At 43.2% G+C, this 26,727-nt stretch overlaps 1 protein-coding gene across 2 annotated transcripts in view; it reads left to right on the top strand.

Annotated features, from left to right (window-relative positions):
* The window catches only part of LOC101844656 (AFG3-like protein 1), a 29,818-nt gene extending 4,372 nt beyond the window's left edge, over positions 1–25,446 (top strand). For both annotated transcript variants that reach the window (XM_040735075.1, XM_040735081.1), the window contains exons 3-17: positions 257–331; positions 3,168–3,262; positions 4,281–4,430; positions 5,587–5,655; positions 6,497–6,621; positions 7,410–7,680; positions 11,380–11,517; positions 11,727–11,880; positions 13,531–13,638; positions 14,341–14,466; positions 20,826–20,936; positions 22,462–22,577; positions 23,442–23,642; positions 23,719–23,913; positions 24,082–25,446. In XM_040735075.1, coding sequence (XP_040591009.1) covers positions 257–331; positions 3,168–3,262; positions 4,281–4,430; positions 5,587–5,655; positions 6,497–6,621; positions 7,410–7,680; positions 11,380–11,517; positions 11,727–11,880; positions 13,531–13,638; positions 14,341–14,466; positions 20,826–20,936; positions 22,462–22,577; positions 23,442–23,642; positions 23,719–23,913; positions 24,082–24,300 — 2,153 coding nt within the window. In that variant the 3' untranslated portion in view covers positions 24,301–25,446. The remainder of the gene's footprint in view (positions 1–256; positions 332–3,167; positions 3,263–4,280; positions 4,431–5,586; positions 5,656–6,496; positions 6,622–7,409; positions 7,681–11,379; positions 11,518–11,726; positions 11,881–13,530; positions 13,639–14,340; positions 14,467–20,825; positions 20,937–22,461; positions 22,578–23,441; positions 23,643–23,718; positions 23,914–24,081) is intronic.
* The last annotated feature ends 1,281 nt before the right edge of the window (positions 25,447–26,727 follow it).

Here is a 26,727-nt window from a genome sequence, read left to right as displayed (position 1 = left end):
TCCTTAGCTCTCATGTCTGTGTTTGCACCTGGGGCTACATGTTGCTTTGATCATCAGGTAAGAAGAAAGTCAGAAAGGAGAGCTAGCTTACTTTCTTAGCCAGATTTGCTGTATTGCTGCTTTTCTGAATGTGTATGTTTTTTTTGTTTGTTTGTTTGTTTTTTTGAGACAGGGTTTCTCTGTGGCTTTGGAGACTGTCCTGGAACTCTGTATTTTCTTTTTAAAAATACTACAACCTCTCCATTTTGTCCCTAAGGGTTTGAGAAATTTTTTAAGAATAAGAAGAATGGAAGAAGTACAGACCCAGGAAACTCAGTAGCTCCCAAAAAAGGTAAAAAGGCCAATTTGATAAGTCAGACTGTCAAGTTTTACATTTGATTATTTTAGTTGATTTTTAAAAAAATTTTATTTTATATGCTTGAGTGTTTTACCTGCATGTGTATTTGTGTACTATGGGCATGCCTGATGCCCAGAGAGGCCGGAAAAGGGCACCAGATCACCTGGAACTGGAACTACAGTTACAAGCTGCCACATGGGTGTTGGGAATTGAACCTTTGTCTTTGGAAGAGCAGCGAGTTTTCTTAACTGCTGGGTCATCTCTCCAGCCCCCCCCCTCTTTTTTTTTTTTTTTTGGTTTTTCGAGGCAGGGTTTCTCTGTATTGTTTTGGAGGCTGTCCTGGAACTCACTCTGTAGACCAGGCTGGCCTCGAACTCACAGAGATCCGCCTGCCTCTGCCTCCCGAATGCTGGGATTAAAGGCATGCGCCACCAACGCCCGGCTTTTCCAGCCCCTTGTTTGAGGTTTTTTTGTTTGTTTGCTTGCTTTTTGTTTTTCGAGACAGGGTTTTACTATATAGATGTGGCTGGTTTATAGCTTAATATATAGACCAGGCTCTTCTCAAGCTCATAGTGATTTGCCTGCTTCTGCCTCCTAAGTGCTGGGGTCAAAGTTATGTGTTATCATGACTGGCATGTTTGAGTGTTTTTAAAGTATTGACTGATGTTGGAGTTTATCTCCTTGAGAAGGATAAACCAGGAAGAAAACATGATTGTCTGAAGTGGATCTTACCCTTTTTTTTTTCTTTTTTTGCTTGTGAGTGCTGCCTCCTTGTTCCTAAGTCACTGTTTCTTGTTTTGGCCTTCATCTCTTACTAATTTTTTAGCTTCTTTGGATTGGACCTAAGCCTTGATGGATCTTTTTTTTTTGTTTGTTTAAATTTTGTTTTGTTTTTTTCCAGACAGCTTTTCCCTGTGTAGTCCTGGATGTTCTGGAACTCACTTTGTAGACCAGACTGGCCTCCAAGTCAGAGATCTCCCTGCCTCTGTCTCCCAAGTGATGGGATCAAAGGTGTGCACCACTACTGCCTGGCTTTAACATTTTTTAAGTTAGGTTTTTAATTTTTTTTAATTTTTTTATTTTAATTTTAAATAGCTAGGTTTTTAATTTTATTTCATGTGTTTGGGTGGTTTTTGTGCTTGTATGCCTGTGCACAACTGTGTGCCTATGCTGGAGGGGCCAGAAGAGGGTGTCAGATACTCTGGTAATGGAGTTACAGATAGTTGTGAGCCACCATGGAGGAGCTGGGAATCAAGCCTGGGTCCTGTGTAAGTGTATCCAGTGCTCTTAACCACAGAGTCATCTCTCTAGCCTCTTATGAGTCATTTTTAAGTTGTATCTCAGTTTGGTGATTTGGATGGGTTTAACAGTTGTGTTTCACTGGCTTAGGTACCTATGAACATTAAATAATAAGAAACACATATAAGCTAATCAAGAGGTATGGTGGTATATCTTGCTACCATTTTTCAAGACTCATGTTTTGTCTGTAAAACTTGCATAAATATTTATCTCATTGATTCATGTTGCCATTTCTGGTGTCACTGTGCCTTTTCTGGACTTGTATGATATTGTTGGAGTGGCAATATGTAGAGAAGGACTTGTTCTGACCTAGAACTTGTATGAATATTGCAAAAGGAGTCTCAGGAGACTCTGCTTCCTGTTATAGTCCATAGGTCAAAAATGTACACGTGGGCCAGGCATAGTGGCACATGCCTTTAATCCCAGCACTTGGGAGGTAGAGGCAGATAGATCTCTGTGAGTTTTGAGGCCAGCCTAGTCTATATAAGGAGTTCAAGACAACCAGAGTTACATAGTAAGACCCTGACTAAACAAGAAGAAAAAATATACCCATGGCAGGTTTTTCTGCATATTGGTATGCTGTTCTTGAGAGCAGGTAATGTGCATCTTGATTCTCTTGAGAAGGGATTTGCCTGTGTCAGCTTCCCTCATTTTTTCAGCCACGCTATTTTTAGCATCCCCCCCCCCAAATTGCTATTAAAAATTAGGACTGCCTGGTATGGTGGTACATATCTGTAATCACAGGAGGCTGAGGCAGGAGGATTGCAAGTTCCAAGTTAGCCTGGGCTACATAATAGAGCCCTGTCTCAAAAAAATAAAAGCAAACAGCTTATGTTTGAAACTCACAAAGTAAAATTTAAGTGATTTTATATGTATCTGAAGCTACTTTTCAGCAATATCTCCCAGCTTCTTCTTTTTCCTATTTATTTATTTGGTATGCCTATTTGTATGTACAATGTGCATATATGTGTATGTGTTTGTAGGCTAGAGGTTGATAATGAGTATCTTCTTCAATCTTGCCACTTTATTTTTAATTTTTTAAACTACATTTATTTGAGTGTGTTTGTGTATGTGTGTGTGCATGCGAGTGAGTGCATGTATCTCTGAGCACATGTGGAGGTCAGAGGACAACATGGTTCTTTCTTTCCATCACTTGTGTTTCAGGGATGAAACTCGGGTTCTCATGCTTGGCATTGGCAAATACCTTTACCCGATGAACCATCTCACCAGCCCTCCACCTTATTTTTTGAAGCAGGTTCTCTTTCTGAACCTGGAACTTGCTGGGATCCTCTCGTCTCTGCTGCCATAGCTCTGAATCTGCAGGAATGCAGGCAGCTGTATCTGGCATTTAACATGGGTGCTGGAGATCTGAACTCAGATCCTCATGTTTCACAGCAAGCACATAACTGACTGAACTACTTCTCTAGCTCTTTTTCTGTTATTTGAATTCTCTTTCTCTGGAAAATTATATATACTTCTTTTCTTTTTTTGTTGTAATATAAGACTTTTCATTTTTTTTTTTTAATCTCAGAATCTGTAGAACCAAAGAACGCTGGGCCTGGAGGAGATGGAGGCAAGAGAGGAGGGAAGCGAGATGACTTTGCCTGGTGGAAACGGATGCAGAAGGTTTGTTTGTATCTAAAGATCAGAGCCAGACATGCTGTCACTTCTCTCGAGGGTGTGGTTACTACAGAGCTAAGTCTTTGAGTGGTCTTTCTCTTACTTTGTTCCTGCTCTTGGACAAAATTACTGGGTAGTTTGATTTATTTCTTGTTTGTTTTGGGTTTATTGAGACATGGTCTCCTAAGTAACCTTGGCTGGCTTAGAATTCACTGTGTAGCCTAGGCTTATGGTGAACCTCCTGTCTCTGCCTCTGAGTGTAGGAATTTCAAATGTGCACCACCATGCCCAGCTTAGACTGTGTAATTTGTAAATAGCATATATTTATTCACAATTGAGAAGGCTAGAAAATATATGGTCAGAGTGCTGTTGTGTCTAGTATTTGTAGAGGCTTTGGTCTCTGTTTTCAAGACTTCATTCATAGTGTCATCTATACTGCTTTTCCATAGAGGAATAATACTGTATCCTTATATGACAAGAAGGAACAAAATCCATCCTTAAGACCTTTAATGTTAGCACACATATTCCATATATGAAGATGGCCCCATATGACTTAATCATTCCCAAAGGTCCCACCTCTTTAATGCTTTCACTGTTGGTGTTGATTTTCAGGGTGGATTTCTGAGGGACCTAGACAGTTCAAAGAGTCTAAGAAATTTTTTAAAATGTGTCAAGACTTAGAGTCCAAGATAAGAGAGAACCTTCTGCAGGGCATGGTGGAATACGCCTTTAATCCTAATACTCCAGGGGCAGAGATAGGCGAAGCTCTGTTACATTGAGACTAAGCTAGTCTATATAGTGAGTTTCATTTTGATAAAGAAATTGTCATTTTCATGCTGTCCAGAGGATCTGAGTTTGACTTACAAACTGCCTGTAGCTCTAGTTCCATGGAGTCAAACTCCTGGCCACAGGCACCACCTTTCCTGGACACATCCATGTAAATAAAAATATGAAAACATTTTAAGCAAAAAGTGAAACAACTTTATTTGTCATTTAACTAGAAAACATGTCTTTTCTTCCATAGGGGGAGTTTCCCTGGGATGACAAGGATTTCCGGAGTCTGGCTGTTTTGGGGGCAGGAGTGGCTATGGGATTTTTATATTTCTATTTTCGAGATCCTGGAAAAGAGATCACCTGGAAGCACTTTGTACAGTATTACCTAGCCAGAGGTCTGGTGAGGAGATTTATAGATTGTCTTCTTGGGAACGAAAATGCTATGCAGGAGGTTTACAATATACTGAAGGATCTGTGAGCTCTGGGATGGGCTGAGAGACAGGCTACTGTGTGATTGAGTGCTGAGCAGTCTATGTGGGGACAGGAACAGTTCAAGCAGAACAGTGTCAGGCTTGCTCTCTGGTTGGGTGGAAGCTGCCTTAATACCATGTCCTGGCATTATCAAAAGATAAAAAATTAGCTTGTCTTTTAAAATTTGGCTCTATCCATTCATCTTTGAATTTCAGTCTCATGTCTGATTGAAAACTTTTTTCCCTTTACTGTACCCCTGGACCTTGCTGGCCAGCCCTGGACTTGTGAGACATTGTCTTGTAAGAGGTTCTTGGTAGCTCCCCTAAGAATAGTGGGGAACAGAGCTGCTGCAGCCCTTCCCTGCATATGACTCTGCCATATATGGGTGCTGAGGAGAGTGAGACAGGTGGGCTGAGTGCAGAACAGAACTGTGGATGAATCGTGTCTGAACTCAAGATTTTACTGTATTGTGTATGAGAGACGGGTTGGTGGGTGCAGACACTTGCTACACAAGCATGCATGAGGATTTTAGTTCAAATCCCCAGAACCCGCATAAAAGTTGGATGCATAGCAAGCATATCTGTGATCTTTGTGCAACTATGGGGAAATGGGAAACGGAGAGAGGAGAGTCCCTGGAAGCTTGTGTGCCAGGTAGACTGGAATATGCAATGAAGAGACACTGTCTGGAACTAGTCTAGAGGTGAGGACTGGCCCCTGAAATAGAAGTTGTCTTCTCATGTCCACATATGGTTGCACGTGCATCCGAATTCATACACATTGAATACTAACAGATTTTATTCATTTGTCAGTATAAAACTGACTTGTATTCTATTTAGGGTTTTAAAGTAGTCTAGTATGGGGCTCAGATGTTCCAAATTTAAGAGACTTCTTGAGCTCTTTATTAAAATAAAATAGATTGATATCCCAAGCTTACCGATCCAAGAGAACAAGAAACTAAAACTTAGAGTGGGCTGTGGATGGTATGTTGTCTTTAGGATGTAGGTGTGCTCATGACTACACTGCTTATGGTTGACTTGAATATCCTTACTGCGTTGACTGTTACTACTGTTTTATTTTTTTCCAAGGTGGATCGGCTGGAAGTTGTGAACAAGCAATTTGTGCGTGTTATTCCTGTTCCTGGGACAACATCCGAGGTGAGGGGTCGATTTAAAGCCAAGTGTTCAGATACCTTTTGTTGTTTGTTTTTGAGACAGTCTCATTTTAGCTCTGGATATCCTTGAACTGTATGTAGACCAGGCTGGCCTTAAACTGACAGAGATTCACATGCCTGTCTCCCAGGTTCTGGGATTAAAGGCATGTGCCACCACACCAGATCACTTTTTGTTGTTGTTGTTTTTGTTTGCTTGTTTGTTTTTCGAGACAGGTTTCCCTGTAGCTTTGGAGGCTGTCCTGGAACTCACTCAGTAGACTAGGCTGGCCTTGAACTCATAGATATTCTCCTGTTTCTGTCTCCTGAGTTCTGGGATTACAGGTGTATGCCACCACTACCTGGCCACTTTTTTTTTTTAAAGATTTGATTTTTATTATTTTTAATTATGTGTATGGATGTCTGTGTGAGTATATGCACAGATGCCTGCTGAGGCCAGAGGTATTAGATCCCCTTGGAGTTGGAGTTATGAACCTACTGACTTGGTTGCTGGGAACCAACTTTGGTCTTCTGCAAGAGCAGTGCATATCCTACTTGCCAAAATTTGTAAGGAAAGAATAAAAAGACAATGGGAGAATTTGACTATTGTTGCAGCATTTTATATTTTGTCCAGAACTTAAAACCTTGAAGTTTTGTGTGCCAGAAATGAATGAGCTGCTGTTTGCCTAGTTACTCTTGGAGCTAGCTTCAGGAAGGGATTGGATTTGTCCATATCTGTCAGAGCTAGGGAGAGAGGCTTGTCTTGGAGAACACAGATGTGGATGAGTGTGTCAGCATTTCTCTCTGGGACACAGTGGTAAGCCTAAACTTTCTCTTGGTCTCTGCAGAAGTTCGTGTGGTTTAACATTGGTAGTGTTGACACCTTTGAGCGGAACCTTGAGTCTGCTCAGTGGGAGCTGGGGATTGAGCCCACCAACCAGGCTGCGGTGGTCTATACTACTGAGAGTGATGGGTGAGTTCTAGGGATGCGGAAGTCCTTGGGAGGCTCTAGTGTAGGACATTTGATTCTTAACAAAAAAAACACAAAAATTTGGTGTTTAACCTACTTGGGGGTATGCTAATTTTTAAAAAACATATTCTAGGCATCTGCTAATATTTACACTATCAATACTTAAAGAATATTTTGGTCTGTTTTTATTTTTAAATTTTTTTTTGTTTGTTTTGAGATGGCCTCACTCTTAGCCATCCAAGTCTCAACTCTTGAATTTAAATGAGTCTCTTGTCCCAGCCTCCCAAGTGTACATCATTGCACTGACTTATGTCTCTTTATTGTTAAGAAAATGCCAGGCAGCCTTTAAAAAGTTGTAGGAAAAGTAATCATATTAGGTATTGATATCTTTGCTGAACCAGAGTCTTCTGAGGAAAGCATATGGCTCAGACTCTGTCAGACTTATTTGTTCTGTTGTTGGGTGGGTCAGGGCAGATGTAATGCTATTTTAAAAACTATCCCTTTTGTATAGAGAAAGTTTTAGAGTGGTTTGCTCTTTTTCTGGGTAACAGTGGAACTGCTGACCTTTCTCTATATATCTTTTTTTTTAAAGATGTATTTATTATATATACAGTGTTCTGTTTGCAGGTGTGACTACAGGACAGAAGAGGGCACCAGATCTCACTATAGATAGGAATTGAACTCAGGACTTCTGGAAGAGTAGCCATTGCTCTTAAGCGCTGAGCCATCTCTCCAGCCCCCCTGACCTTTCTCTTAAGTGAATATAACATTGTTTTCTTTGATTTTTGCAGTTCTCTTCTCCGAAGCCTAGTGCCCACCCTGGTCCTGGTTAGCATCCTCCTGTATGCTATGAAGAGGGGTCCGATGGGGACTGGCCGTGGTGGGCGAGGAGGAGGCCTCTTCAGTGTTGGGGAGACAACTGCCAAGATCTTAAAAAACAACATTGATGTGCGATTCGCAGATGTGGCTGGCTGTGAAGAAGCCAAATTGGAAATTATGGAGTTTGTGAATTTCCTGAAGAACCCAAAGCAATATCAGGACTTAGGAGCCAAAATTCCAAAGGTATTGATTTCGGGAAACAGTGATAAAATCTCGGCTCCAAGTTGAAGTACAGATTGCTGCTATTTAGAAGAGACAAATACTTAACAAAGTTTATTGTTTTCTTCCTTTAGTTTGTATTTCTGTTAACCACAATAGAGGATGGAAATAGTGCCTGCAGTGTAGAACATTAAAAGTCCTCATGTTTGATTGGTGAGATGACTTATGCCTATAGTTCTAGCACTTGTTTGGTCAAGGTAGGACTAGTGAGGGTTCAAAGATAGTCTAGGCCACATAGTGAGTTCATGGCTAGCCTGTGCTATAGTCTAAAAGACACAGCTCAAAAGTCCCACATTTGTTTGTTTGCTTGTCTTTTAAAGTTGTGATCTCATCTACAGTGACCTAATAGTAATCCAGCATTCAACTCCAGATACAAGGTTTGTTGTTGTTGGGACAGGGTCTAACTGTGTAGCCCTGGTTGGCCTGTGACTCATGTGTAGACCAGGCTGCTTACCTCACAGAGATCTGCCTGTGTCTGCCACCCAAGTGTTGGCATTAAAGGCATGTACTGCCATGCCCAACAGAAACAGGGTCTTAGATCTTTTTCAGGGGGCCAGTGAGATGGCTCTGCTGGTAAAGGCATGTACCACCAAGCCTGTTATGCCAGGTTCGATCCCTGGAATCCACATAATAGATAGAAGAGAGAACCTCCTTCTGTGACTTGTTCTGTGACCTCCACATGTCCACATGTGCCCATTAGAAAGCAAATACATTAAACTGAGTGTGGTGGCTTTGTGGTGAAGGAACTTTGCCACCAAACCTGACTGCCTGAATGTCCAATGTCCATCTACATACCGTCCTGTCTGTGTGTGTGTGTGTGTGTGTGTGTGTGTGTGTGTGTGTGTGTGTGTCCCTGGTTCTCTGTGTAGCCTTGGCTATCCTAGAACTACCTTTGTTTTCCAAATTGGCCTCAGTCTTTCAGAGATCTGCCTACCTCTGCTCTCCCTAGTGTCTGGGATTGAAAGTGTGGCCCAACACTACCTGGAAACAGCCCAGGTTCTAATCTCTGTACCCACATGCCATTTTTACATGGTGGAAGGAGAGAACTGAGTCTAGCAAGTTGTACTCCGACTTCCTCATATATGCCATGGCTTGCCAACCTCACCCCCCAAATATAACTAAATAAATGTAATAACTTTTAAAAAATATTTTTAAGTTTCAGGCATAATAGTTTCAGGCATTTAAGTTTCAGGCATAAATTCAACTTAAAATTAAAATGAAGGTGTGTTATAAAGATGTGAATTTGCAATCTTTTTTTCTTCAAATGTCTGCTTATATGAGTGAGTGTAGGCATGTATGTGTCTTAGCTTAGTTTCTTTTGCTATGGTGAATATCATGACCTAAAGCTGCCTGGGGGAGGAAAGAGTTTATTTCATCTTGGACTCCAAGTAACAGTTAATGAAGGATGTTGGGGCAGAGCTCAAGCAAGGCAGGTACCTGGAGGCAAAAGCCATGGAGGGACGCTGCTTACTGGCTTGTTCCCCATGGCTTACTCAGCTTGCTTCCTTATATAACCCAGGACTGTTTGCCCAGAGGTAGCGCCACCCACAATGGGCTAGGCCCTCCTGTAAAGAGAAGCTTTTTCCTTGAGAGGAGCCTTCCTGCCAGCCGGGTTCCAGAGCCGCATCAGTCCCAAATAAACACACAGGAGGCTATATTAATTATGAAGCTGTTGGCCTTTGCTTGTTTCTTACTGGCTAGCTCTGACTTAAGTAATTACCCCATAATTGTTAATCTAAGTATTTCTCTTACCAGAGAATAGTTCCGGACTTCCTACCCCATGGCGGTTACATCTCGAATCTCCTTGTGTTTCTCTTACCCAGAGTCCTTCTGGACTCCTAGTCCCTCCTATCTAGATTCCCTATTGGCCAGACAGTGCTTTATTGACAAATGCACAGGACTTCCCCAACATCCTCCCACACTAATCATCAGTCAGGGAAATACCCCACAAACTTGTCTATAGGCCAATCTAATGGAAGCATTTTCTCTGTTGAGGTTCACTCTTTCCTGAAGGCTCTTTTGGGTCAAGGTGACAGAGCACTAAGCAGCATAACCTGCCACAGCACATGTGTGAAGGTCCTAGGACAATCTCACTTTTAACCTTGTTTGATACAGGATGCCTTGCTATTTGCTGCTGTGTATGCCAGGCTACAGTTTCTGGGGATTCTCCTGTCTCTGTAAGAGCACTGCTATTGTGCCTGGCTTTACATGGATTCTGGGGATTCCCACTCGGGTCCTTGGCTGCCTGGCCTCAACAACTGATGAGCCCCCCAAAATGAGTTGTGTCCACCCTTAAACCAAAGGCTATGAAGCTGGACAAGCTCACTGGCTTTCAACAGACAATTGTGTTTCATTCCCAGGTGGCTGTGTCAACTGATAACTGCTGTCTTAGAGAGCATTTTGACAATAATCATTAAGGAAAGCACTGTGGGCTGGGCGGCAGTGACACATGCCTTTAATCTCAGAACTCGAGAGGCAGAGGCAGGTGGAACTCTGTGAGTCTGAGACCAGCTTGGTCTACAGAGTGAGTTCCAGGACAGCCTGGGCTACACAGAGAAACTCTGTCTCAAAAAAAACAAACAAACAAAACAAAAAAACTCAAAGAAGAAAAGAAAAAAGAAAAGCATTCTGGTTTTTTGAGCTAGTGGACTCCTCCTAGACCTATTCCTGCAGAAGATAACTCCTCCAAGTTGGGATCTGGTTATGGGAGTTATCTTTTTAGATGCTGTATCTGTGTGTAAACTATGGTGTGTATTTGTGTATATATCTCTGTGTGCACTTGTAGGGAGGTGGTAGGCCAGAGAACCACCTTAGGTGTCATTTCTCAGGAGCCCTCTGCCTTCTGTTTTGAGACTAGGTCTCCATTGGCCTGTAGCTTTTCAGTAGGCAAGGCTGGCTTATTGGCCATTGAGCCACTGGAAATCAACCTGTTTCTGCCTTCCTAATAATGTGATTACAAGTGTGATTATCTTTGTTCCTGGCTTTTTTACATCAGCTATAGAAATTGAACTCAGATCTTTATGCTTTCATGACACCTTACCTCTACTAAGCCGTTTCTCCAATCATGCGCATTAATTTTTTTAAAGATTTTTATGTATTTTGTATACAGCATTCTGTGTGTATGTATGCCTGCAGGCCAGAAGAGGGTGCCAGATCTCATTATAGATGATTGTGAGCCACTATGTGGTTACTGGGAATTGAACTCAGGGCCTCTGGAAGAGCAGCCAATGTTTTAACTGCTTTGCCGTCTCTCCAGCCCGCATTAATTTTTTTTTAAGAGAGAAGATTTTTTAAAAAATCTTAGGCTCTAGGGGCTGGAGAAATGGCTCAGAGGTTAAGAGCACTGACTACTCTTCCAGAAGATCTGAGTTCAATTCCCAGCAACCACATACATGATGGCTCACAACTGTCTGTAATGAGATCTGGCAACTGGTCTGCAGGCATGCATGCAGGCAGAATACTGCATACATAATAAATAAATAAATCTTTAAAAATAAATCTTAGGCTCTAAAAGTGGTGGATTTGATGAGATTCTTGTTAGTCCTAGAAGTTTCCTATATGTGTTAAGAAACAAATTCCTTTTTAGATCTAAGTAGAAGCTGGGCTTGTTCCCAGTGTGCCATCTGTCCTTCTGGAGAACTAGGTGTCTCTTTTCTCTTGCAGGGAGCAATGCTCACTGGCCCACCTGGTACTGGCAAAACGCTTCTTGCAAAAGCAACTGCTGGGGAGGCCAATGTGCCCTTCATCACTGTGAATGGGTCAGAGTTCCTGGAAATGTTTGTTGGTGTTGGGCCAGCACGGGTAGGTGGATGGGTAACTAGTTATGAAGGTGCCAATACACTTCTTGTCCAGGATTGGTCATTTTGTGTAGTTATAGGCTTTGTGTGGGATGAGCGCTGAGTGTGCCCTATCAGGGAAGTACTGATGTATCAAAGGGAGGGCTCAGGGTGAACAGTTCTTCTGTATGATAGGATGTAAATAACAAAATAGGGTCTGGATTCCTTTTCCAGGTTCGTGACATGTTTGCAATGGCCCGAAAAAATGCTCCTTGTATTTTATTCATTGATGAGATTGATGCAATTGGCAGGAAGCGAGGCCGTGGTCACCTGGGAGGCCAGAGTGAGCAGGAGAACACTTTAAACCAGATGCTTGTGGAGATGGACGGTGAGTGGGCACTGTAGCAGGTCTGCAAGGACTCGGTTTCCATAGGAATTTATATTCGTTCTTCTCTCTCACTATTTAGCTTGACTTGGAGCTCTTATTCTTCCTGCCTTCATCTCTGGAGTGACGGGATTACAGGCATGTGCCATCATGCCTGGCTGATGCATTCTGATTTTAAAAAAGAACGCTCTCAAGAAAACATAAGTAAGAAAGGAGTGTTTGATTCACATAGAGCTGCTCATTGCACAGTGGGAAATTTGTTTCCTACCTTCCACGAGGGTGGGAAATTAGCTGGGGTGAGGGCACCCACTTTTCTTGGGAGGTAGATGTGTATATGAGTTTAAGTGTCCCTGTTGGTGCACATATGATATAGTGGAGTCAGATGTACTCCTCTTGCTCTGGGCCTTGTTCTGCTGATCTCAGAGTGATTCTAGCCAGGGTGTTTTGAGTTAAGTAAAGCTTCCAATGGATCTTTGGCAGATTTTGTCTTCATTTTATCTTTAGGGTTCCTAAGCCCTCTCTGGGTTTGGTTTTTGCCAGGGAGTCACAAAATCAGGTATATTTAGGTGTGGTCCAACTCAGAGAAAGGACACACAGCAAAATTAGCCAAAAGGGAAGGCACAAGGAATGCTCCATCAAGACCAGATGCTGAATCTAGAGTCTTCTCCAGGAACAAGTTGTGATGGCATGTAGGAATTGCCTTAATCCTGCTGCTTTCATTGGGTCAGGTACCCTCTGCTTGGCTTGTGCCAAGATTTTAAACTTGTGGGAGGAAGGCAGGTATTGTGCATAAATAATGTAGTTTGCACTAGTAGTTTGGGCACCAGGAGCCATTGTCAGAGAAAGGTGGCTGAGGGCAACACTCATGTGGTCCTTAAGACAGTCAAGCCAGGCCAGGCGGTGGTGGCGCATGCCTTTAATCCCAGCACTGGGGAGGCAGAGGCAGGCGGATCTCTGTGAGTTCGAGGCCAAGCTGGACCGACAGCCTCCAAAACAATACAGAGAAACCCTGTCTCGAAAAACCAAAAAAAAAAGAAAAGAAAAGAAAAGAAATTTTAGTACCTAAAGGTAAGTGGAATAGGTTCTTGTTATGTTTTCCTCTGTCGGGGACTGAGTGGAGACAATAAAGGAGAGAACACATATGCACCCCTAACCATCATCTTCATGGACTCGCCTTGGATGAGTGTTCCTTGCCTGCCATCACCTGGTTGTGCTTGATGAATCCTTCAAGCCCACAAGGACTTGGGTGGACGGAGGCAGTGAGTCTGACAAGATGGTATCACGGTAGCAGGAGTCAGAAATACAAAGAGACTCCCCATGTTCCAGGCTTTAATCTCATATCCTTGACTCAGATTACAGGGTTCCCTGTTTGTTGAGAAAAGATCTGCTTTCCCACCAGTAGAAACGTACCTTACTCATAGTAGAAGGTAATAGAGCTTAGAGCCAGAGGTCAAGTCTTTGTGTATTGTCTTCCCTAGAATGGGCCTCTGGGGCAGCAGGGCAGGGCCTCATACCTGTTTCTTGGTACTTACAGAAGGATGTGTGGCAAGCAGAAGGGAAATAGAACCAGCATGAGACCTGACTTGGAATGGTCATGCGGAATCTGGTGTTGCCTGGGCTTTCCTCAGATTAACCAGCATTTCTTGTGTTTAGGGTTCAACTCTACCACTAATGTGGTAGTGCTAGCTGGCACCAATCGCCCTGATATCCTTGACCCAGCCCTGACACGACCTGGCCGGTTTGACCGCCAGATCTACATTGGTGAGTGCTTATCATGTAGATACTTGGGTTTGGATCTCAGCCCTCTGAGGTTAAAGGTTTGGATAACTCACTTGCTGTGCTTTTGGAGTTGCTGATTCTGGGTCCCATCTGACAGTCCACATTTTGGGAATAGTAGGTGTGATTTGGCTGTCCATACATCCTTGTAGTGAATACAGGTAAGAGTGGCATAGTCTATTTCTGTTCTCCAGATTTTACTCTCATACAGCCTTATAAAACCTTGATACTTTAGGAAAAAAAGGATTTATCCCTTGTTCTTCTCCCTAATGGTCAAGGATATTCACCTTCCCTTGACGTTTCCCAAGTGGAGCACATTGATCTTGGGTAGATAGTACTTGTGTCCAGGACAGTTTCTGATCACATGGCCTTGGGGGAATAGATTTAATATTGATTAAGAAGTAGGTGTGTACGTGTGTGTGTGTGTGTGTGTGTGTGTGTGTGTGTGTGTTAGTGGTGATTGAACCCAAGGCCTTGTTCATGCCAACTCTACCAGTGAGCTACATACCTATTCCCAAGAAGGTGTTTGGTGTTTTGATATATACACTTTGGGCTTTTTTTTAATCATTTCAACTTTGTTGCAGGCAGGGAGCTCTGCTGACTGTTCTTGAAGTTTTGTGAAGTAATTTTGCAGAAACCCCTTCCAAAAGCTCTGAGAACATAATTTTATATGTCTCATTTTATTAGGTCCCCCTGATATCAAAGGCAGGTCCTCTATTTTCAAGGTCCACTTGCGTCCACTCAAGCTAGATGAACGCCTCACCAAAGATGCTCTTTCGAGAAAGCTAGCAGCTCTTACTCCAGGCTTTACTGGTAAGTGTTTTATTGCTGAGCCACTCATCTTAGCAGATGTCAAGTGCATTCATTAATCTATAGTGACTGGTGGTTGTTAAACCTGCCTATTTTGGTACTGGCAAATGGTCACCTGGTCTGTAGAACTTTGAACTTGAAACATTTCAAAGGCTTCAGATCTTCTTTTTTTTTTTATTTGATTTTCGAGGCAGGGTTTCTTCGAGGCTTTTGGAGGCTGTCCTGGAACTAGCTCTTGTAGACCAGGCTGGCCTCGAACTCACAGAGATCCGCCTGCCTCTGCCTCCCGAGTGCTGGGATTAAAGGCGTGCGCCACCAACACCCGGCTGGCTTCAGATCTTCTTTATCTAAAACCTGTTGGTGCCCGTTTGAGTTTATTGGTTTCTATTTAGACTTAAGTCTTTACTACAGAGGTGGAAATAATGTCTGAGGGTGATCCCCTGAAGAGATGGATCATATCACACATTGATCTTGGCTTGAACTCCCATCTGGCGTGATTGTTTGGTTTTTCCTTTTTCCAAACCTCATCTCCAGAGCCAGGATAATTGTTTCTGTACTAGAGTGGTCTGAACCCCAGAAATGGGCGGGAACCTATGTAAAGGGTTTTCTGACCTATTTGCCTCTCCATAGCAGCCCTTTGAAAACCACGTAGCTACTGTAGCAAGTTGTTTGCAGTTCCTCTACTTCTGCCATATGGTCATTTGGCAGTGGAGTGCTTCACTCTGGGTACCTATAGCATCCTGCTCAGCCCTGGGTCAGGCATGTTCATTCGTCTGTGGTGTAGTGGTGAGAAGTTCTTGTCAGACTAACAGTGAAGGGCTTTCTTCGTATTCTGTCTAGAGTGTCCTTCCTGTCTCATTTTTTTCACCCTTTGCAGAATTCAGGTGTCCATTTATGTGCCCAGCTAAGAAACCAGAGTATGTTGCACAGACTTTAGATTTCCCTGTGAGGATTTTCAGTTTGGAGGACTGAGCAAAAGAATTCCACACTTCCACAATAGGGCAGACTTAGAACTCCTCAATAACTCACTCTGACCCACTTCCACATGGACTTGAGGGTGCTGCTTCATTGAAGTGCATTTCCAGGGCTGGAGAGATGGCTCAGTGGTTAAGATTGTTTGCTACTCTTCCAAAGGACTAGAGTTTAGTTAGTAGCTCCCACAGTGGGTGAATCTGTAACTCTTGCTCCAGGAAATCTGATACATTCTTCTGGACTCCACAAACATATAAGTAAGTAATAAAATAAATTTTCAAAAACAAAGTACTTTTTCTCCCCAAGACTCATTGTACATAAAGGGCATAGCACATAATCTCTGAGAATATCAAGATGCTGGGGACAGGGCTGTGTCATTGTTTCTGACAAAAGGAGCCGTGTAAAGTCCCACATTAAAAGAACTGCTGGTGTGTTTCCAAAGTCAGAGATCAGCACTGTGGTACCCATTGGTTCTTACTGTTGAAGGCTGCTTCTCCCCCTGTATAATTTTGGATTGACTCTTGGCTAGGAGATGCAACTATTTTAATACTGAGGGTTTCCCCAGAAAATAGGCAGCTTAAATTTTTCTCATAGTCTCTACTTATTTTTCACTGCAATGAATCAAAAAAAAATAAAACCAGGTTCTAAAAATTTTGGTTGATGATTTAGCAGAAAATGGCAAAACCTGCAAAGAAGCAGGTATTGTATATTCATAGAGGAAGGAAAACTTAAAGCCCCAAGTAAATACAATATTAAGCATAGTAAGCAATTTTTGGTTGTTTGTTTCATTTTTGGAAGCAGGGTTTCTCTGTGTAGGTATCCTGAAACTCATTCTGTAGACCAGACTGGCCTCAAACTCTTATATCTGCTTGCCATGTGCCTCAAACTCAAAGATCTACCAGCCATCCGCCATCAACCACCTGCAGTTCTTAAAATGGGAGGATGAGAGGGCTCAAACGGATCCCAGTAACCTATATAGTGGAAAGAGAACCACCTTCCACAGTTTGTTCTCTGACCACCATACATACAGTTTGACATACTCCCGCCCATACACAATACATGAATAAATATACTTTTTAAAAATTCTTTAAGCCGGGCGTTGGTGGCGCACGCCTTTAATCCCAGCACTCGGGAGGCAGAGGCAGGCGGATCTCTGTGAGTTCGAGGCCAGCCTGGTCTACAAAGCTAGTTCCAGGACAGCCTCCAAAACAATACAGAGAAACCCTGTCTCGAAAAACCAAAAAAAAAAAAAAAAAAAATCTTTAAATGAAGCCAGGCATTGGTGGCACACGCCATTAATCCCAGCACTCAGGAGGCAGTGGCAGGTGGATCTCTGTGAGTTTGAAGCCTGGTCTACAGAGCTGAGTTCCAGGACAGGCTCTAAAGCAATACAGAGAAACCTTGTCTCGAAAAACCAAAAAAAAAAAAAAATTTTTTTTTTTTCAAATGAAGCTGGGTGTAGTGGCAAATGCCTTTAACCCCAGTACTTGGGAGACTTGGGAGGCAGAGTCAGGTGGAGCTCTGTGAGTTTGAGGCCAGCCTGATCTACAGAGCGACTGCCAGGACAGCCTCCAAAACAATACAGAGAAACCCTGTCTCAAAAAAAAAAATCTTAAAATTACATATCTTAAATATTTTCAAAAATCTAAAAGAAAACATGGACAAAGATCTAAAGGAAATCAGGAAAACTGTTCCAGGAAACAGAGTGAAGAGATGGAAGTAGAGAAAGGTCCAAGTATAAATCTGGAGCTGAAAAGTACTGCTACGTAGAATGTGGCATTTCCTAGAGGAACAGATGATAGGTTTGAACAGACAGAAGAGAACCAGGAAACGTGGGGATAGATCAAATGAAATGTTCAAGTCTGTGGGACAGAAAGAGAAGACAATGGAGAAAAGAAGAGCCTAAGGGGCCTGTGGCAGTCTAGAACCACCTGTTGGACCTGCAGAAGGACAGGATAGAGAGTAAATACAGAAGGGATATTTGAAGATATGATGATACAAAACTTCCCAAACTGGATAAAAGATGTGAATGCATACATACATCCAAGAAACTCAGTGAACTCAAAACTCAGGCCCACAGTATTCTCATAAATCAAATATGAAAACCCAAAGGTACAAGAGACTCTTGAAAGTATCAAAAAACGGGAACAGACAGTTCAGGGGACCTCAGTGATAAACACCTAGCTTCTGTTTAAAAACTGGAGTTCAAAAGGCACTGTTGAGGTGCTGAGAAAACCATCAGTTAAGTATTTTGTGACTGCCAACACTGTCGTTTAAGAGCGAAGGAAAGCCGGGCGGTGGTGGCACACACCTTTAATCCCAGCACTCGGGAGGCAAAGGCAGGCGGATCTCTGTGAGTTCAAGACCAGCTTGGTCTACAAAAGATAGTTCCAGGACAGCCTCCAAAGCCACAGAGAAACCCTGTCTCGGAGGACCAAAAAAAAAAAAAAAAAAAAAAAAAAGAGTGAAGGAAGAATTGCAGATTATGAAAGGCAGAACAACCTTTTCATAGTAACTCTGCCCTGCAAGAAATGAAAGGAAGCGCCGGGCGTTGGTGGCGCACGCCTTTAATCCCAGCACTCGGGAGGCAGAGGCAGGCGGATCTCTGAGTTCGAGGCCAGCCTGGTCTACAAAGCGAGTTCCAGGACAGTCTCCAAAACAATACAGAGAAACCCTGTCTCGAAAAACCAAAAAAAAAAAAAAAAAAAAAAAGAAATGAAAGGAAGCTCTTCAGGCTGAAGCAAGAGGGTGATAGTCAACTTGAGGCCATAAAGAAAAACACATTTACAAAGGTGACTATGTAGGTAAATGTTTTGTTTTGCGTTATAACTTTAAAAAAACAAGTATGTAAAACCAATACAGAGCTGTGTTAAAGACCACAGTATTCAACAATGTTTTCATGCTTATAGATTCCTACAGGGAGGAGGAAGGAGGTAAAAAGAGCAGAATGTATTTTTATGAAAGTCAGAAATGGAAATACTGGTTTCTAAAATTCAAATGGAACTAGCTGTGAGGGCCCCAATAACCAAAGCAATCTAGTAAAGGTTGAAGGACTCACACTTTGCTGTTTCAAAACTTCCCACAGAGGCACTGTAAGCAAACAGTGTGGTCCTGGCAAAGGAGAGACAGAGGCCAATGGAAGAGACGAAAGTCCAGATAGAAGCCTTTACGTCGCTAGTCAGATGATTTTGACAGTTGGGGAAAGAACCAGAAAGAGCCATCTCATCAACAAATGGTGCTGGGACAGCTGGGTCTTCACAGGCAAAAGAATGAGGTTAGACCCTTAACTTTACCAGCTGCAAACATCAATTCAAAATGGATAAAAGTCTTAATTTAATAGCTTCGACTATAAGATTCTTAGAAGAAAATAAGTGAATCTTTATGACATTAAATTGTCAGTGCTTGCTTATATATGACCCAGTGCACAAACAAACAGAAAATAGACATATTGGATACTGAATCTTTGTTTCAAAGGATAAACTCAGGAGAATGAAAAGATAACTCACAGAATGAAAATCATGTATCTGATAAAGGCATGGTATGCAGAATATCTAGAAAGCTTTCATAACAGCCCCCACCCCCCAAAAAAAGAAAAGATATGGTAGCACATACCATGGTCCTCATATTAGGGAGGTTGAGACTTGCTTGGGTTATATATTGAGAACCTGAGATGGACTTAAATATATATTTCTGCAAAATAATGGCTATTAAGTACATTAAAAATGTTCAACCTTGATTATTAGGAAAGTACAAAGTAAGACCACAGTGTGTTAAAACTTCATACCTGGGGTTGGAGAGATGGCTCAGAGATTAAGAGCTCTAGCTGTTCTAGAGGTTCTAAGTTCAATTCCCATCAACCACATTGTGGCTCATAGCCATCTGTAATGAGATCTGGTACCTTCTTCTGGTGTGCAGATATACATGGAAGCACAATGTTGTATATATAATTAATAAGTAATTAAAACAAACAAACAAAACTTCATACCTGAAAGAGTGGGAAAAAAAAGCTGAAAACAAGAGTTGGAACCCCCCCCCATGTTGCTAGTGGGGATGTAAAATGGAAATGGTATAGCCACTATAGAAATCAGTTTGATAATCCAAAAGCAAAACAGAGTTACCATATGATCCAGCAACTCTACTCCTACATGTATCCTCAAGAGAATTGAAAATGTATTTCAGACTTGAACATGCATGTTTATGGCCTCATTATTTGTAATAGTCCCGAAGTAGAACTCAGTCATTTCCAACAATGGATGAGTAAATCAATATATGGTATATACTATGTATAACAGTTTTCAGTTGTAAAAAGGAATGAAATATTAGGGGCTAGAAAGATGGCTCAGAGATTATAGAGCATTTACTCTTGCAGAAGACCTGAGTTGGTTGTTCCTAGACCCACATGGCCACTTACAACCACTACTCCAGTTATGGTCTCCCTGAGCACCAAGCACACATGTGATGCATACTGCATGAGTATTGCATACTCATGAGTTTAAAATAAATAAGATTTGACAAAAAGGGATGAAGTACTGACACATACTATAATGTAGATAGTCTAAAAAATAATGCTCAAAGAAAGAAGCCAGACATAAAAAGCCACATCTTTATATGAATCCCTTCCCCATGATGGTTTATGGTTTCAGTAGAGATCCAAAAAGTCCAAATCCACAGAGGTGAAAACAGACTAGTAATTGATTGGAGTAGGAATAGGAACTAAGTATAAAAGGCACAATGTTTCTCAGCTGATGAAAGATGTCTTAGAATAGGATTGAGGCTATAGTTGAAAACCGTGGTATTGGTGGGTGTTGGTGGCACACTCCTTTAATCCCAGCACTCGGGAGGCAGAGGCAGGCGGATCTCTGTGAGGTCAAGGCATCAGGACAGAGCTGAGAGCTTACATTTTAAACCACATGTTGGAAGCAGAGACACCTATCTGGGAATGGTGTGGGCTCTATTGAAACTTCAAATTCCAACTCCCATTGACACAGGTCCTCCAACACAGCCACACCTCCTAGTCTTTCCCAAACAATTCTACTAACTGGGGACCAAGTATTCAAACATGAAAGCCTGTGGGGCCATTTCCATTCAAACCACCACACATGTCCAGAGACCTGTCTCTCAGGTGATTGTAGATTCTTTCAATACTATCCATCACATTGCCAAGTTTACTATAAGTTAATGTTGTATATGCCTTTATGATAATTGGGTTATTTCTCAATAAAATTACATAACTAACCAGAAACTTTTGCAAAAGTTATAGTGACTGGTGAAGTAATTTCTACCTACATTTTCTGCTGAAGTTTAACCTTTAGATTTTCCTTTAATGAAGTTGATCTTGGTAGAACTTCAACAGCCAGAATCATTGACTTTACCTTCTTTTCCCGACTCAGGTGCTGATATTTCCAATGTGTGCAATGAAGCAGCACTGATTGCCGCCCGCCATCTTAGCCCTTCTGTCCAGGAGCAGCACTTTGAGAAAGCCATCGAGAGGGTCATTGGAGGTGAGCCCACATCCCCTGAGAAGGGACAGACATTTTCTGGATAGCCTAGCATGACTTCAGCATGTAGAAAACCAAAATTTAGACCTAGGGCTCTCCTAGGAGCTTTCATTCCCTTCTGAATTGTATGCAGGCCATTGGCAGGCCTTGGGAAACCAGAGCTAGGCTTGGATGTAGAAGACAGGCAAAGTGTACTTGTAGAGAAGAAGAGCAGAGCTTGGATGAATGATATTTCTAAGGAAAATCTGTGTAAGGTAGGGACCATCCCAGGATGCCTACTGGTTCCGAACTCTCTTGGGACAGCTCTGTTAAAGGAATGAATATTACGTGTTTTCTTCAGCTCAGTCATCTGTCTCCAGCCAGCATACAGGTCACCTGGGTAGTTCATATAGTAGCCTGGAGCAATTCAGCTAGCTGTGCTAGCCAGACAGGAATTGGAGTTTGGTGAATTAAGGGTCTCATAGGGCTCTGAGACTGAGAAGTAATACATTGCTGCTGTTGGCTGGTCTGGTGTGGTTACTGGAAAGGGCGATCAGGTGGATGATAGTATAGATCCATCCCTGTGCTAAAAACTGAAGTTTAGCCAGGTTGGCGGTCATCCTTAGGTTTCATCATTGAGGTTTTGTTTTTAAAGTTTAAGTGTATAGAGTACATGCAAACTTGAGGGCTGTCTCTGTGGCTCTAGTGAGCTAATTAATTAATCCTTGCAGTTGCAGTCTGAGAAGCTCAACACATGATGTTATTCGCTTTTCTTGGTCCTGTACTTGTTCTAAGTGTGCTAACTGGACATTGAGAACATTCCTGCTGCTTCTTGACACATGACAGAAAGTGACCCTGTGCTAAGTTCATTGACTGACAGTGGCTTACTTTAAAAAAAATTTTTAGATTTAATTTATTTTTATGTGTATGGATATTTTGCTTACATGTTTGTCTGTGTACTACATGTGTTCAGTGCCCACAGAGTCCAAAAGTCCACTCTTATGCTGGGTGATGGTGACGCACACCTTTAATCCCATTACTTGGGAGGCATGGCAGAGGCAGTCAAATCTCTGAATTTGAAGCCAGTGAGGTCTAGAGAGCGAGTTCTAAGACAGCCAGGGCTACACAGAGAAACCTTATCTTGGGTGTGTGGGGGTATGTTATCTCCCTTGGAACTAGAGTTACACATGGTTTTTAGCTGCCATGTCCATGCTGGGAATTAAACCCTGGTCTTCTAGAAGAGCATCTAGTGCTCCTAACTTGCTAAACCATCTCTCCAGCTCTAAAAACAGCTTTCTAAAGCAGGATAAGTCAGGTTTGGTTAGAATGGATGAATGGTGTCCCTCCAGTGCTGGGAGATGGGTTTCACTACAGAGTAGAGAGTAGGATGGAGCTGGTGCTCAGGGGAAGACTGATATAGAGGGAGGGTCAGGTTCCTGACAAGGCCTTGGAATGGGATATGGCAGTCAATCCAGACTGTCCAGTGCCCTTGGGGGTTTATAGGTGAACATTCTTCCCCTTTTTTGACTCCTTGGAATGTGGTTTGTAGGCCTTGAAAAGAAGACCCAGGTCCTACAACCCAACGAAAAGACAACTGTAGCCTACCATGAAGCTGGGCATGCAGTGGTGGGCTGGTTCTTAGAACATGCAGACCCTCTGCTGAAGGTCAGTTACTCAAACTAAGTCTGCTGATGACATTGGCAGCCTCTAGGCCCAAGGGCCATCTCTGCTATCAGCGCACTCATAGACATGGCCCTTTTACTTTCCTTTCTCTGTGTTTAGGAGGGAGGGAGGGAGGGAGGGAGGGAGGGAGGGAGGGAGGGAGGGAGGGAGGGAGGGAGGAGAGAGTTTACACGTATGGTGGTCAGAGGTGGGAGCCAGTTTTCTCCTACTATATAGGTTCTGGGGATTAAACTCAAGTGATAAACCTTGGTGATAAGTTCTTTTACCATATGAGCCATCTTACTTTTCAAGAAGTATGTTGGTGTCCAGTTCCTTTTGGGATGGGGAAGCAGAACAGGAGGTATTGGCTCTGGGTGGGGCCTTCCTTAAGTCTGAAGCTTTGGATCTGACTCTGTCAGAGTAATTGGGCATTCAGTTCCTACTAAAGAGTAATTTGAATTTTTTAAAGATTTATTTTATGTCTATGAGTGTTTTACCTGCATGTTTATGTGCACCAGGTGACTTCAGCAGATGAATGTCAGATGCCCTGGAACTCAGCCTACGGGAGTTACAGGTGGTTGTGAGCCATTGTGTGGGTGCTGGGAACTGAACGTGTGTGTGTGTGTGTGTGTGTGTGTGTGTGTGTGTGTGTGTGTGTGTGTGTGTGTGTGTGTGTGTGTGTTGATACACATGAGTGCAGTCCTCATAGAATCCTGAAGTGGGGGCATCTGATCTGGGGCTGGAGTTACAAGATGGTTATAAGCCACCTGATAGGAATGCGAAGAACTGAACTTGGGTTTTCTGCAAGAGCAGCATGTGCTCTTGACCCCTGACCTATTTCTACAGCTCCAGGCTCTTATTTTTCAGGTGTCCATCATACCTCGGGGCAAGGGGCTTGGCTATGCCCAGTACCTTCCCCGTGAGCAGTACCTCTACACACGGGAGCAGCTCTTCGACCGAATGTGTATGATGCTGGGGGGTAGGGTGGCTGAGCAGCTGTTCTTTGGTCAGATCACTACCGGGGCTCAGGATGACCTGAGGAAGGTCACCCAGAGTGCCTATGCCCAGGTAAGGAGCAGTGTCCTAGTGTGACCCTGTCAGTTGTATTGGACACAACTAACCCTAGGCTCTTCCTGTACTTCAGATTGTGCAGTTTGGAATGAGTGAGAAGCTGGGTCAGGTATCCTTTGACCTCCCCAGACAAGGTGAAACCATGGTGGAGAAGCCATACAGTGAAGCAACTGCCCAACTCATTGATGAGGAGGTCCGGCGCCTTGTCAGGTCTGCCTATGATCGGACCTTGGAGCTGCTTACACAGTGCCGGGAACAGGTAGAGAAGGTGAGTGGTGCTCCACTCATAGATAGCCAGGTTGTGGGTCCCAGGTTGGGATATGGTCAGGCCATGCTGGTCTTTGTGGGTCTCTTTAGGTTATGTCCTGGATCAGGACCACTAGTAGTACATCCTTGTCCTGGGCACTGCAGCCTAATGGGTGGCCGTCCTTTTCAGGTGAGCAGGCGACTCCTGGAGAAAGAAGTGCTGGAGAAGGCCGACATGATAGAGCTCTTGGGCCCTCGGCCCTTTGCAGAGAAGTCTACCTATGAGGAATTTGTAGAGGGCACCGGCAGTCTAGAGGAGGACACATCCCTTCCTGAGGGACTGAAAGACTGGAATCAAGGACGGGAGGAAGGAGGCACTGAACGGTGCTTACAGGAGAGCCCTGCATAGCCATGGCCTGTGAGTGGCCACCTATGACCACTGTTGACTGGGAACTGCTCAGCCTTTGCAGAACAGCTGTCAGAGTAACTAAAACAAATTAAAACAAGTGACAACTGCAAACAAATGTTCTAGGTAAGAGCATTCAGAATCCACAGAAGAGGAGCTAGGGCTTGGCAGTATCCAGCCAAGGCAATAGCTAAGGGATCAAAGACCCTGGACCTAGAGGCCTGTCAGTTCAGATAGGAGAGGGAGTTAGACGCTGGCTTCTATGAAGCCATGAGTGCTGTCTTTTTGGGGATTCGATGTGTAGGGCCACTAGCTACATCACACTCTCAGTAGACACAGAACTGATTCAGTTTCCAAGTGTGCTGCCTTATAGCTTGCCTCTGAGGTAATTGCTCAGAGGATAAGCCTTGACCCAACACAGATAAAGTTTGGTGAAAAATTAATGAAAATGTAAGCCAGTTATCAAGGGAAGGCTAGGTTCTTAAGCTGATCAGACCTTCGGAAAGAAAGCCAGCACACCTGCAGATCTCTGGCTAACGAGAGGGAGTATGACCATTCCTGGCTTTGATGGCAACATCAGAAATTTTATTAGTCAGACCTGGCATCTAGCCTTGGGAATTGTCTGCTTCATTGATAGAGTGTCAAATCTCATTCCATTTTATAGCAGTCCTTTCCCCAGCACCCTCCCCCACTTTTGAATCTCTAAAAGGGTTGATTTGGCCTGAGCCCTCTGGCTCTGGTGCTTATTCATTAACCATTTTGTTGTAGGACAGCTCTTGAGTAAAGGAAGGGCTTTGTGACTCCCAAGCCTCCTTGGGCTAAAAGAGGCATCTTTTTTTGTTGATCTGGGATGTGGTGAGGCCTGCACTCGAGACCTTAATAATGCTTGGAGTCCTGGGGTTCCATGAGTGTGTATACTTCCTCCAGGGTTCCCTGGGATCACAGATTTCAGGGGTGTACCATCAGCTGCATCAGCCAACTCTTCAAGTTTGCTCATGGCCCTGGGGAGGAATCCATTTGCTCCCTTGACTTTTTAAAAGTGTATGTATACCTACAGATGTTCATGTATACATATGCATGTGTGCATATGATTACATGTGTCCATATGATTATGTGCAGGCCAGAGGTTAACATAGTATGCCTTCCTCAGTTGCTATCTATCTTGATTTTTTTCCCATTTATTTAGTTGTGCTTGTGTCTGCACATGCATGCCCACAAACACATATGCACCATGGTACACATGGGTAAGCCAGAGGACAACTCGTGAGAGTCAGGTCTCACCTTTACCACTGAGCCATCTTGCCAGCCAATCCACCTTTTTTTTTTTTTTTTTTTTTTTTTTTTGAGATGGGGTCTCTTACTGAATCTGGCTAGATTTGCAGACCAACAAGCTCTAGGGATCCTCCCGTCTCTGTCTTCCCAGTGCTGGGATTACAGGCATACCTTTATGTCTGGCTTTTATGTGGATGATGGGGAACTGTAGATTTTCATGCTTGTGCAGCAAGCACTTTAGCAACTAAACTCTCTCTCCAGCCCTTTAACTGATGTTGCCGGGCTTCCTGGGTGACTAGTCAGGAGGGTGGATGGAGACCTGCTCTCTGCCTTAAACCTTTTTGTCCTTAACTTTTCTTTGGGGCCTGGCTAAAGACCAGACACACTGGTTGTACATAGTATAGGACATTTTATGAATTGTGTTTGCCTCAGAGCCTCAGAAACAGAAATTTTATCAAAGGAACAGACACTTTCAACTTTTGCTGTTTGTAAAATGTATATTACTGAATTTTTAAAAATGTTTCATTTCTAATTGTATTTGTATGGGGGTTTTGGCCTCATGTATGTATGTGAATCGTGTGTGCAGTACCTGTGGGATCCACTGGAGCTGGACCTATATATAGGCAGTTGTGAGCCACCTTGTGGTTGCTGGGAATTGAACCCAGGTCCTCTGGGAAGAACAGCAGTTGCTGAGCCATCTCTCCAGCATTGAATTTTTAAAATCTTCAGGGCTCAATCTGTACCATGGTGTCAACCAAACCATTATTCCTTGAGCTACTTAGGGTCCTGGGGGGTGTGACATTGTAGACTCTGACAGACTCTAGGGTCAGCATTGTTATGGGGTTATTTGTGGTTGCTACATTGGCATATCTGTGGAACTCTTTCCAAAGTCATTGACCAGTGGTGGGATAGGGTGGATGGCTGGGTTGGCCCTGTGTCCCCTGGGCTATTCCTGTGGCAGATCTACATTGTCAGAGCCTGCCATCAGAGCATGTGACAGGCTATGGGGATGGTGAGCTGGACAGTGGGATGTGGAGGATAGGCAGCATATGCCTCTGGGAGACTGGAATTACCACTGACTCTGGTCACTGCTCAGCAGACCACAGTCATCTGCTGCCCTTTGAGAAGATCTGGAGCAGGGCTCCTGTATGTCACAGA

Source organism: Mesocricetus auratus, unplaced genomic scaffold, assembly GCF_017639785.1.
Source record: "Mesocricetus auratus isolate SY011 unplaced genomic scaffold, BCM_Maur_2.0 Super-Scaffold_6723, whole genome shotgun sequence".
Taxonomy (NCBI): domain Eukaryota; kingdom Metazoa; phylum Chordata; class Mammalia; order Rodentia; family Cricetidae; genus Mesocricetus; species Mesocricetus auratus.
Note: the sequence above shows the minus strand (reverse complement) of the source record. Positions and strands in the feature narration are given on the sequence as shown.